Raw genomic sequence first — 13,419 nt, 5'->3', positions numbered from 1 at the left:
CTTTCTAAAGCTTAGTTTTTTTACTTTCACTCTAGGACTGAAACAAATTGTCTGACAGTATCAGATCAGCTGAATCAAGTATATGTTTCAAAAAGTTCTTTAAGGGAAAAAAAAGCCTACCTGTAGACTGACAAAAGCTGTAAAAGGATTTAGCTCTAACCACAGCTTATTAAATAGCAGCCAGGCTCTCATACAGACGAGCTTAGTTGAAATGTGCTTAGTTTGTTGGAAAGGTATACCTTGACATTTTGAGGCTGCTCATTGAAGCCAGTTAACTACGGCATGACACTGTTCTTTTCCCTCATTTTAATGACACTGATAATGAAGAGAAAGTTGGTATTACCCAGAGTTTTTTTTTTTTCTGCTAACGAACACACTGTCCTGCCAAGTAAAAAAGAAACCGAACATCCGAGCATCCCAGCGTTCTTCCAGAGCACTCTCGAATCGTCAAAGTCGTGGCCTCGACTCCTCGCACGTGACTGAAAATGGCTGAACTCTTCGCAACAAACACATCAAGAGCTTTTTTTTTTCCCCCCCTCTCACCAACCCCTCCTGGCGAAATGTTGTGTGATAGGTCGGCGCCGTAGTGCATCGTGACAGTCACACTATTATCCCCATACCAACGTGTCACAACCAATCAACATCAAGAGCCTCAGCGAGTCGACGGAGCAGTATTTTTCGCGGAGGGAAATGTGTCATGACTCATGTGATGTTGGCTCCTTGTCAGTCACGGACAGTTAGCTCCTACCTTTATGTACTTTTGTTTTATTGATGCACTAAAGGGTTACCTCTGGAGAGTCAAAGCTGCTACGAATGTCAGCAAATTATAGAGCTTGGGATTAAACTAAGGCTCTGTCTGGGGTAGGTATCTGCATATTTATGGCTTGGGAATGATGCACAGCAGTTATAAAGTGCATATCTTATCTCTGACACTGTCTCAGAGTTGCACTCCGCCCGGATGGAAGCTTGTAATTCCAAGGTCAGGATTTATGGATTGCAAACTGTAGACACGACTCAAATTTCCTTCGGGCAAACTTTTTTCTTTTGAATGTGTGTGTCAGACAAATCCATATTTTATTAAGGAGACAATATTCTCTACTTGACTTTTTGAGCTTAGTTTTTGTTTGTACAAAAACTCTGAACATCTGGCATTGTTAATTGGAACCTGTAGGCACGGAGCACACTTGCAAACGCCAGTGCTACAAATTAAAACCTCAACTCCAGCTCTGATGTTTCAAGTCTGTTTTTGTCATCAATCAACCTTCCTAAATGAAAAGTGTCAGGAGCAGCTTTGATGTACACCTCACAATTAGCATGTCAGCTCCCGATTTTTGAAAAAATGTTTGAAGTCATGCTGTTCTTTAGATTTTACCAAACAGGTCGGTTTAACTGACCAAAAGCCCAAAAACTTGTAGAGCAGCCGCATCAGTCAGCCTCTGATTAACTGAAAGACGCCGTCCGACGTCAGACGCTTCGTGTTGAAACGTCGTCTTTGACTTAAACAGCGAATCATCAACACCTCAAAAGTCCTGTAACGTCCGAGTTGTCTGGGTCCAAATCAGGCAGGAAAGATTTGCTTCAAAAGTCCACAATATCAACGATCTCGCATCAGGAAGACGCTTTTTCCATCTGTTTAGACAATGAATGACAGCAAATGAAGGAAGCCCACTATTATTCTTGCTTGTGCCACTTTTCCAGGTATAGTAAGGAAAGCCAGAAAGAAAATTACAATCTGACAATTTCCACTGTTCTACTTTATACTCAAGCAAACACTTATATTCATCACTACCCCGGCAAATTAGGAGCTAAGTCAAGTTTAGAGTAATGCTTTTGTTACTTTTCAGCAGCTACTTTTCAGCGTAGTCCCAGATTTTCTCCATTTTTAATCATGGCATATTAATTAAAGCTGCAGTAATTACATTTTTTAGATTAATTCAGGATCAAGTGAGTGTTTGTAATTGGCGGCACATGTTGTACGTCACTCGGCTCGAGCAGTTTGGTTTCTTTAAGTTTGTTGTTTTGGTTATAACCTGAGCTAAAAAAAAAATGATGTTGCCGATCAGATCAGCAGACAGAACCAGACATTTTCCTAATAAGTAGGGGTGATACTGTTGTGTGCTGGATATGGAAGTCTGCTGAGGTGATTAAGATTGTTTTAAAAAAAACACACCATAAAATTGGGAGATCTTATCAGCGAGGAGTTTGTGGGGAAACAACAGCCTTGTGGTTGAAGTTTACTACCAGTTCAACCTCGGGCTGCGCTGACATGGCGATAAAACAGCTTGTCATGTGCGGTTATACAGTAGCAGTGCTGTAGTATGTCTGAAAAGCAAGTCGCCTCCGTCTCATATTTGCCTAAGCTTCTGATTTGACCACAGATATCTGCAATGTAAAAACAGTTCAAGTGCAATTTAATCTGTCTAAAAAATAGTCAACAGTATCTTGAACTGGAATTATGACTAATCAGAGTTAAACTATAGAAACCTAAAACTAGAATTACAGCTAGTCATAATTTATGTTCAGGTATCCAGAATTCACATGTTGGATATCTGCAGCTATATCTGAAATATTCCATTTAAACACTTGGAGTTCCTTTTAATTGCAGATATTTGCAATACATATTCAGTCAAGCTACTGGAATATTATGAAGTTGAAGCTGAAAACAGTTGCCTATTTACATTTCTACACAGAACAACATTGCCGCTGCTTTGGAGTCGGTTTTTGGCCACTTGGGAAAAGATTCGCTTTCCTTCATGTCCCAAGTTCTGCAGCTAAATGCTTCACTGAGTTCATTGGATAGCCACTGACTTCATCTGCTATGTGGTGCTCGGCAGGTAGAGAATCGAGGGTTTGTCGGAGCGTTTTTTTACTAAGGACGGAAGCAATAAGTAAAATAAGGTTGATGTGAACCAAAACTAAAGTTCTGGCTCTCTACACCCAGGCTATTATTCTATTTACTGCTTGAGATTCTTTTTACATTATTATTTTTTTTTTATATCATTAAGAAAAAAATAGAGTGGTCTTTAATTTTATCTACATTTATAGAATAAAGCAGCTTTAAAAAAAAAAAAAAAACTGAATCAATCAAACTCTGCATTTAACTGCATGTAATTTAAATCATTTTACAATGTTTACCGAAGCTCCAATCCTCTCTTTTAATCCCTACAAACCCCGTTGCCATCCCCAGGGTTTCATTTCTTCACCACCTGCAGCATATCCATGATTTAATTTCTCTCTGCCGCCCCCTGCAGGACAATCCGGGAGCACCTGGGGGAGCAGGAGGTCTCCATCTCTCTGACCATCGACTGTCTGGAGGAGAGCGATCTGGGCAATTACTCCTGCTACGTGGAAAACGGCAACGGGCGGCGACAGGCCAACATCCAGCTCACCAAGAAAGGTGAGCGGAGCACGCGCACGAGCACACGGATTGACAAAAGATCAGCTGTTAAAAGCATACACAGTATTTCACCGTGCATCTGGAGGATGAATAGAAAAGCCTTGATGTTTAATAATGCCACGTTACAGCTCTGGAGGTGAAAAACACCATTTAATACCACGGGCCTTCGCTCTGACAATGTAGTGAATCTCCTGCAGCAGTTTACAGAGTACAAAAAGAAGAACTACTAGCGGGAATGTGGGAATTGACCAGTTGTTTCCTGCCTCGGGGAAGAAGAAGAAAAAAAAAATGGGACAGTATGGTAGATAGTGCAAAAAGCCTATTCATCCACCGCATGCCGGAGGAAGCATTATTTTGCAGCGAAAGAAAAATAGCTTTCAGAGAGAGGCAGCCTTCGGTGTTATGATGCCAGACAAGCTGTTTGACTGTCTGGCAATGACCTCCCCCAACACACGCACACAAATCCCGCTTTGATCGCTGAACTCTCACTCAGACATTTTCTCATCTTTCATCAGTGGCTACTGTTGTCTCTGCCCTTCCCCCCCCTTGTCTTTTTAGTCAAGCAAACTTTTTCTCCCTCTGATTTCGCCTCGCTGCGGATGACTCTTTGAAAGTTGATTCCGTGATGATTTTAAATAGAGATGCACTTTTTTTTTTTTCCAGTGTGGTTATGTGAGTGAGATTTTTTTATTTTTTTTTATTTTTCTAGCAAGGCTGGGGGGGTCTCAGCAGCCTTAAAGTTGTCAGTGTTGAATACATTTACATAGTAAGATATTTCTCCTCTCTTTTAAGCTCGCAGCTTTGGATCCAGCTTTGATGCCAGCCCAGTTCCCCTCCATTTGCTATATTAAAGGGGTTTATGCTGCACAGTCGAATCTCAGAATAAACTGGAGAAGATTAGCCCTGGTCCTCGCAGGATTGCGACACTACAAGAAATCGACTCGTTCCCATGTTTTCTGGAAAGTTTTTTTTTTTTCTTCCTCTTCTTACTGCATATGTGGTGTGGTGCAGCACAAGACCAGTCAGTGTTTATACTGGCTTTCAAAATGCATCAGAGTTTTCCTCACTTGTCTCTTGAAGCTGCGAAAAACAGCGCACAACACTCAAAATGAATTTGGTCTTCTCCGTTTGAGCACTTCTTTACTTTTCCCCTCGCTTGCCTCTCTTTCTGTCCCACGCTCACACATGCAGACACTTCGAATCGCGCAGCATCAATCAGAATATGTCTTCACTCGTATGTATCTTAGCATGTCCTTATTTCCACTTCTTCAACCCAGAAAGTTCTCCTGACCAACTTTTCTTCCGTAGCAACAAACCCTACAGAAATTTCAGCACTGCAGCAGCAACAGTAAATAACTAGCTGTACTGCAAAGCAAGTAGATTCCTAATTTGTTAAAGTGAGGAGCAGCAGGCTCAGGTTTCCCAATTTCATTTTACCCTTCAACCAGCACTCTGGCTTTTCTTCTTTTCTCTTTCCATCTCCCTCCCTAGACAGAGAGAGATGCAGAAATAGACAGAGAGAACGAGGTGATGAATCGCCTGATGCCGTGTGGCTCCATCAAATCCAGCCTTCTAGTCGTCAGGAGCTAATTTGTCTTAATCTGTCCCACTGCAGCGCTGCAACAATATGGATGCCAGGCTGGGAAGAATTGGCCTCCTCCACTGTAATCTCTGCTGCTCGAGAAGCAGCTGGCTGCTTATATACTGTCCAGAAATCAGAGCAGAGAAGCAGTGTGCACTAAGGCGGGAGGGCAGAGTGGAGGTGGAGAGGACAGTGAAGAGGAAGCGAAGGAAGAAGTGGGCTTGATTCTTCGCAGTTCTTGTTCACGGCAGCACCTCTCGTAGAAAAATAAACCATTTCGGGATGATTCCCAGGGCCGAGGGGAGAGAAACGGAGAGCTAGAGGAGAAAGTCAGATGCTCGATGGGGGAAACCTGTGGTCATGCTGCCCTGAGTTTGTTTGCTCTTTTGTTTGTGTACGTGCCCAAACGTCCGTCCGTGAGTTTGGCTGAAGGTCGTCGCCGGACAGGCGTGATGAAGCGGCACGGGCCATGCTCGTTAGCTCTCTAGAACATCATCCTTCATCATGGGAGCTGTCAGCCTGATGGCCGCTGCAGTGGGATGGGCATCGCACACTCCGACGAGGTTAAATGTGCGTCGGTGATGGATGGTGATGCGCGCGAGTCCTCTCCATCCATGTTTATGTGTGTGTGCAGCATTGCAGTAAGTCCAGGCTTTTACTGTTGTCCATTAGTCAGCCAATGAAGGCTGACCACCCAGATTTTGTGAGGCGTAGCCAGAGGGAAATGTTGAGCGGGAAAAGATGGAGTGACATCCGACAGAAAACACTGTAAAAAAGGAGAAAAAAACCTTGAGAAAGAGACGAGATTGTAAAAAGACAAAGAAAACGACTCGGGTTTCAAGGCAACTTACTAGATCATTGAGCCTAATAGTTGAGTCCACTGAATGAATAACTCTGGCCTCTCCTGAATATTTTTGGTGTCTTTCTATAATATAATAGTGTACGGCCTTCACCTTACTATGTGGGTTTCCCTGAGATGACTTATGTTGTTAATTGGTTGAACTGACTGGATGGCAAGGAACAAAATACACAGAATTAGGGGGAGAAAACCTTGAAAGAGAGACAAACAACTTTGGTTTCAAGGCAACTTATGAGGTCAGTGAGCCCAATGGTTGAAACTAGGCATGTCCCGATCTTAGCTCTTGATCCGATGTATTTATATCTGCCAATACGGAGTCCCCATCTGAAAAGTTTTTCCAAGATAAACACTTCAAGTATTGTTGATTATCTGTCGGCCTTGTCCACATGTAGCAGGGTTTTTGTAAAATCAAATATCCTCCCCCTTCCTTCTAGAAAAAAACTTACGCACACACCACCTCGTTTTTAGAAAAAAATTCATCCTCACCTAACCGCATAAGTGCGTTTTTAAGCACATTCATATTCTACGTGAGGCTCCTCCAACAACAGGAGCAATGACCGGGACATACGGAAATTGTCACGTCATTCCTCCGGGAGCACAATTTCCATCTCAAAGTTCTCCCACCAGCTGGCAGTGCGTCTCGATCTGACCCAAAACCAGCGTCGCTGTCTTGGACTGAGAACATGCTTCGGACGTGGAATGGCAAGGTGGCGGAAAATAGTCATCCTTAACGCCGTCCTTCACCTGTGTTCTTGGACGTGGAGCGGTATCTGGGCCTGGACAAGAGACAACGCCAGCACAGTTTTGAGGGCGTCCATGCTGTTTCCAATGTAAACACAGGTCGCATATGTGATGTAAAGAACATATTTTGTCACAGGCAGTGACGTTTCAAAACCTAAAACCCCAGTTATTGACGTCCACATGCAGACGCATAAACGGAGGATTCGCAGATCTTCACTTTGGTCGGAGGTTTTTGAAAGAATCGTTTTTAATGCCATAAATCTGCGTTTTTGTGTGGATGACGGGCCAAATAGTAGAAAAATATCTTCGTTTTGTGAGATACCCTGCTACGTGTGGATGAGGCCGTAGTATCTTGTTGCATCATTAGTTGAAACTTTAATACTGTAGCAATCAGATAAGGTGGTCAGTTCCATGTTGGCAAGAGTTTATTGTAGGTGTTTCGCTAATAAAGTCATAACAAAGTCTTCTGTGGTGCTTAATGACCTCCAATGAGTGCACATGTGGTAGATGATCCCAGTGGCACATGTAACAGAAATCCTGTGGCTCATATCGCTTGTTTGTGGCTTAAAACGATAATATCGGGGAGCCGCTATAGCTCACCTGGTTGAGCTGGCGTCCCATGTACAGGGGCTACAGTCCCTGATGCAGAGGTCATGAGTTCGAATCCTGCTCATGGCCCTTTTTCGCAGGTCCATCCCTCATTCTTCTCCCCACTTTCCTGTCTCTCTCTCAACTTCACTATCAAATAAAGGCCAAAAAAGTAACTTAAAAAAAAAAACAGCAATATCAGCATAGGGCGAATGTCTAGTGTGCTCTGTTTAAATGAATCACATATTGAAAGCTGCAGGTGACTGACAGGTAGCAATGGTTCAACCAGGAACTTCGATCTGACAGCATATACGCCCCAACCAATCGTCTATCAGCTTGCCCCCGTATGAACCTTTTTGAAAACGGCATGAGTCACGCAATTTAGGCTAATCTGATGTAAAACCGAGCCATCAGCGGCGGAATGCAGCAGTCCCTGGTATTTAGCTCCCGCTGATCCTTTTCATGTTCTCATGAGTTCACGTCAGGCTACAGCGATGACGGATGGCGGGAAGAGTGGGCCGCTTCGATCTGTCGACGAGCAGGCAGTTCAGCTAACAGCCCGGGAGCTTTACGTCTCCACAGCTGTACACACACACACACACACACACACACACTCACGCAACCGATCTTCATAAGCGTGGCGGTCTGATCTGTCACATGCTATTGTCGCGCCGGTTGCCTCAATGTGAATTTTTCATTATCCAGTCACGCCAGGAGGCATTAAATGACAGGTATAGAAGCGGTCGTACTTTCATTCCGGTTTGAGTTATGTGTCATCTGGAGCCAATCCAGCCACAATGAGCAACGTGAAAAGATGGAGGGGGAAAGCAAGAAAAACTGACACAGACTGAATGAACACAGCCACAGGAGAAGCATAAAAAGCCTTTTTCAAACAAATGTGGAGGTACGACAGAGTCATTTCACAACATGCAACCTTTTAGCAACAGATGGTGCAGCTTTTCTTATCCATCATGGCTGCATCATGCACAACCTTTTGATTGATGACTTATTGACGTTCTGCTGTGGGATACAAACCTGCTCCCGTGTGCGGGTACATAAAAACCGGGAGAATGAGACGGAGGAAACGACTGCGATGTGAGTTTTCGGAGAATAAATGCATTACGGCGTCCGATGTCTGCAGCATAATAATAAAAAACAAACATAATGATTAATGTGACAGTAAAAAAAAAGGGTCATCTTTCATTCTATCCGACTAAACTGCCAGTAAATGTTAAAAGTAAATTCGATATGCTCGGCTGAACAAAAGCCAGGAGGGGATCACAAATAACAAAAATCTGACATTCTGCTGTATACAAGGATAATCGATGGCTGGAGACAGGTCCGTCCGCGGTGACTCTTTCTGGAGAAATAAGGGAATTGATCGCAGACCTAATCAATTCACCAAAGGAGTGGAGGCACATCAAGTAAAGCAAATGAGAAGCACCCATGTTGTCCAACAGTGGCTGGAAATCACAGGGAAATCGACACTTGTGTGGGTTTTTTTTTTTTTTTAATCTTCTTGGATGTGACTGATGGACTGTTCTACTGAGTCCAGACTATCACAGCAGAATTTTTTTTTTAAATCACAGCCCGTTAATGCTCTTTTTCATGCTTTATCTGCTGCTCCAGAATGCATGTTTTCCTAATTTTGCTTGAACAAATCATTAAAACGCCTCTCTTTCTCTGCCTCTCTCTGTTCTTTTAGCCGAGCTGATGTACACGGTGGAGCTAGCCGGCGGTTTGGGGGCGATCCTGATGCTGCTGATCTGCCTGGTGACGCTGTACAAGTGCTACAGGATCGAACTCATGCTCTTCTACAGGAACCACTTTGGCAGCGAGGATATAGACGGAGGTAAGATGAGATAAGATGTAATTTATTTTCCACTGTATAACCTGTGATACCACATTGTTTGCTGTTTGGCAGGTGATTTCTAAAGCACTGCTGCGAAAACATCCTTTCTTCCCTCGGCGGGATTCAAATCCCAAACCTGAACAGTGTCGCTGCTGCTCTGCACACAGGTTTATTTTTCACTCAGAACACACCTGGGCTATTTTTCATATCTTACAGCCGGCATGTGGCAGCATTTTTATGTAAATGTTTCGCCGGTTTTATCGGTCAAAATGACACAGCAACAGAAACGAGCCGCCCATAGTTTGCAACTCCGAAATCCTGTCAGTTTTAGCGAATCTTCTCGACCCACCGGAGGAGCTCAGTCAGAAATTGTATGCAAAATATTCAGCAAACCGTCCCCTAAACAGCAGCACCGATCTTTGGTGGGCTGCCTTTTCTTGTCATATTTGCATCTTTGTAAAAAAGGGAAAAAAAAGAGTAATCACAAGCCAGCTTTGTAAAAATGTTCACGCTGAGTGCTGTTTTCCTGACATCACAATGCATGACTTCTGGGTAATGAAGTTTGGATTTTCAAACAGTTCCCTCTGGCTGCGTTTCAGAACCTCCAACAGGCAAAGCTTGCACAGTTTAGCTTTAAAGGGAAAATGTGGCCTTGATCACTTAAACGCTGTGAATGCAGCAGCTGCTGGTGATGTGCTTTGTATTTCAGGGTACATTTGGTTGGCGTGTGTGTGTGGTTTTTTTTTTCTCTCATTATTATTCTGTTGGATATGAGCCAAACACAGACAGGGGGGAAAAAAAACAAAAACACATACTGTAGTGACTTGTGAAGCCCAAATGTGCTGCAAACACACGTGCCACTGCCATGTTAATAGCTGCATATGTTGTCAAACCTTCACTGGTGGTGATATATCTCTTGTCCTGAGGTTTACACTACTTTGATTAATGTGTGTATTTCTGGAGCGGCATACAGTGGAGTTTCATAGCAGCACATCATCAGATTTTTGTGCCACTCCCACTGAATCGGGTTGCGATGGCTTCAATCACACACAGAGAAATCCATTATAAAGAAGACAGATATACCTTCTTTTTTTTTTTCCCCAGCGACAATAGCCCCAAGTCCTCTTTTTGTGTTTGAAGGTTTATCAGACACAGTTTAAATACTGCCAGACCGGGGTTTTAAAGGTTTTCATGGTAATTTTCTCTCTAGATTGTGACAACTGGGTGGAAGAATTAAATGTTTTTTTTTACCTTTGATGCATTACCAGTTCGCTTTTCGTCCACCAGTGTTGCTCCTGCTAAATATTGACCCGGATTATGAAGTAAATCTAGAAGTGACCGCTTTGAGAATTGCTAAGACGAAGGCCGAAAAGGCACGGGGTGCTTTGTGAGTGTGCTTTCTCATGCCTGCATGCAAACTGCACATGAGTGAAAGGGTAATATATTCTGGCCGCCATAAAGCAAATGAAAACGCAACCCCTGTGCCAGACAAAAACATTAACTCCGGGGCCCCATCAGCAATAGTAAAAAGAAAAAAAAAACCTTTGATTGGGCCTGGTGGATGAGTCTTGACTTGAAAATGCATCAAACTGAGACAAGGAGCAAGTTTTAATTTGATTCCCCTGTAATGAGTCTCTCAAGTACCAGCGCTGCAATGAATTCAGGGGGAATGAGATTAGTTCAGAGAAGCTGAGGGACTGTACGTAACGGAAAGAGAGACAGCGAGAGAGTTATGAGCGTTAAAAGGTAAAAAGCATTCTGCGCCGCGCTCCTCTCCGCGCGCACTCTGCTTAACTGTGATGGCTGCTACATCAGACATTTCAATGAAAGTCATTACCTCTGGCTATGTAGGGCTTCCAGCCTCGGAAAAAAAAAAGGGGGGAACTTTGCCTTAATGGATGGCCCAGAGGCAGTTGTGTTGAAAAAGGGGAAGAAGAGGGGGGGAAAGGGAAAAAAAAATAAAAATGCCGGGCCTTGAACTTAATGCCAAACAGCAATTGTCTCCTTTAATTGTGCCACTCGAGTGAGTGCTTTGGAGAGAGAAACAGATTTTCAATTTGTTCTCCAGTATAAGGGGATCAGGTTCAATAAGACACAGCACGCTGCCTCTGGAGCTCTCAGGAGACCCCCCGATACTTTCCTCCACGCCGCGGTCGATTAGATCTCCTCGCCGCCACCCCTTGGCGTCTTCCCACCTGCACCTGGCGACTCATCTGCGAGTTCCGGTGACGGTGTGCTGCAGGTGAAGGTTAAGGCATTAAACCAAACCAGTTGCCAGTTGAGCGGAGGCAAAACAGTCGCTAAGCAATGGCAGGAGCTGGTTAACCGAGCTCCCATCTCTATGGTAACTGCTGCACTGACGGGGCGAAATAGCTGCATATAAGATATAGTTGCACACACGCAGTTTTTTTTTTTCATCAATAAAGCCCTTAAGCCAGAGTCTGGATGCACAGCAATGTTTTTTTTTTCCCCTCTCTCACTCTCTCTCCAGCATAACTCTGCACACACTGCCAAGAAAGTGCTTGTGTTTCATTGTGGCCACTTGAAGTGCTAATTGAACGCCTGCCTCCCTCTTCTGCCAGATGTAAAACTGTAAGCTTAACGCAACAATAGGATGGACTGTCGGCTATTTGTCAGCGGCGCAATTTAGTTAAAGACCACTCACTTGTCACATTGTGTGGGTGTCAGTGGAATCAATAATAGGCTTCATGATGACAACAGCCGAGCGGGCTTTGACAAAGAGGTGGGAACTCATCAACACTCCGCCATAAATACGAATGTCAGAGTTGTCAAGCGCAGCGTGGAATTATGAGGCTTCCGTCTGTGTTCAGTGGAGTTTAGCGATACTGAACATTTATAGTTTTCACATCTCGGAGCTGTAATGCACGCTGTTTGATTAGCACAGTCGAAATGCAGAGGGAAACCAGCATAAATGCCGCATTTGTGATCGCAAGGTCAAGCAGTGTTGTGTTTTTGAAGTTGTCAGAAAGAAAAAAAAGAAAAGAAGTTTACACTGAATACATTTTGTGTGCGGAAGCTTTAAATAGATTGGTTGCTAAACTACTGATCTTAAAGTTGTTGTTTCCAGCGCTGTAAATGAAAAAAATGGCTGCTTTTCTATGTTAGATAGACAGATGCCACACCAGAAGAAGAAAAATTGATCCATTTCATGTTTTATTGTGGAAAATGTATTGATATTACAAGATATTTTTCACATTACAACAAGATATGTTCATGTTATTGCAACATACAAACAACAAATATTTTAAGGAGACACTTCATTTACAGAGTTTCTTTATTTTTTATTTCTACTTCATGCTTGGGTTGAGACGAGTGATATTCTGCTGTTTTTGAGCACTGTGGATAATCATAATTTATTCTTTCTGGTCCTTCCAGCTGATCAGGTTTTTTCCAAAAGGTCATTCTTTGTTCTGTACAGCTCCGATGCGTTTTAAAAATCCATCTTTGTTTTTGCGTACAGGTGTACAACATCTGGAAAAGATTTTTGGAATTAAAAATCAAAAAGGACAAACTTTCATATATTTTATATTCATTGCATAATCTTTTTTTTGTTTGAATTTTGATCATGAAGGCCTACTGTAATTTTGTTGAGCTGCACCTGTACCTATAATAATATATTACAACACACGGTGCTGAAAAGCAGCAGAATCTCATCAAGTCTCTGCCCAACCATGAAGTGAAGCTTCATCATACTGTGGAAATCAGGCTGATTCTTCAATTTACCAATTCATTCTTTATTAATTCCTCAGTCAGTGATGACTTTCACATCATAACTTTCAAATTACCACATGAAATGTGTGATGTTATCACAAGAAGACTTTCTTGTTCTGGTGGGATATCTATGTGTATTATTGTACATTCAATTCTTGGCTTTTGAACAGCGGTCCAACAACAACAGTCGATTTAAAGATGTCACCTCGGCCTCTTGCAAATCCTGAAGGGACTCCAAGTTCAGACCATTATTTTATGGGTCTGCTATTTTATATTAGTTTTCTTTGGAAGTTTTCTGAAAGGAAACTTTTGAATTTGGTTCATAAAAACACAAATGTTAGGGGCGACCCAGTCGCGGAGTAGTGAGGGTGAACACCACATGGGTGTAAATGTCCTGAACAGCAAATCTACTGCTCTCTATCTCCCGTATTTACTATTTCTCTCCACAGTTATTGTCAAACAAAGGCATTAAAATGCCACAAAAAAGATGATTGTCCTTAAAAAAGCACTAATTTAAACCCATCCATCCATCCATTACCTATACACCACTTAATCCTCACTAGGGTTGTCGGGGGCTGGAGTCTATCCCAGCTGACTTAGGGCGAAGGCAGGGGACACCCTGGACAGGTCACCAGTCTATCACAGGGCTACACTTAGAGACAGACAAC

At 43.0% G+C, this 13,419-nt stretch overlaps 1 protein-coding gene across 1 annotated transcript in view; it reads left to right on the top strand.

The window, feature by feature from the left end:
* Window positions 1-13,419, top strand: part of LOC103372670 (interleukin-1 receptor accessory protein-like 1) — a gene marked incomplete at its 5' end in the record, with an annotated part of 35,706 nt that overhangs the window by 10,424 nt on the left and 11,863 nt on the right. Inside the window, 2 exons of the mRNA XM_008302365.1 lie at window positions 3,252-3,397; window positions 8,873-9,019. Coding sequence (XP_008300587.1) covers window positions 3,252-3,397; window positions 8,873-9,019 — 293 coding nt within the window. The remainder of the gene's footprint in view (window positions 1-3,251; window positions 3,398-8,872; window positions 9,020-13,419) is intronic.

Source organism: Stegastes partitus, unplaced genomic scaffold, assembly GCF_000690725.1.
Source record: "Stegastes partitus isolate 25-593 unplaced genomic scaffold, Stegastes_partitus-1.0.2 Scaffold1800, whole genome shotgun sequence".
NCBI lineage: Eukaryota > Metazoa > Chordata > Actinopteri > Pomacentridae > Stegastes > Stegastes partitus.
This window is presented reverse-complemented; position numbering and strand designations above follow the sequence as displayed.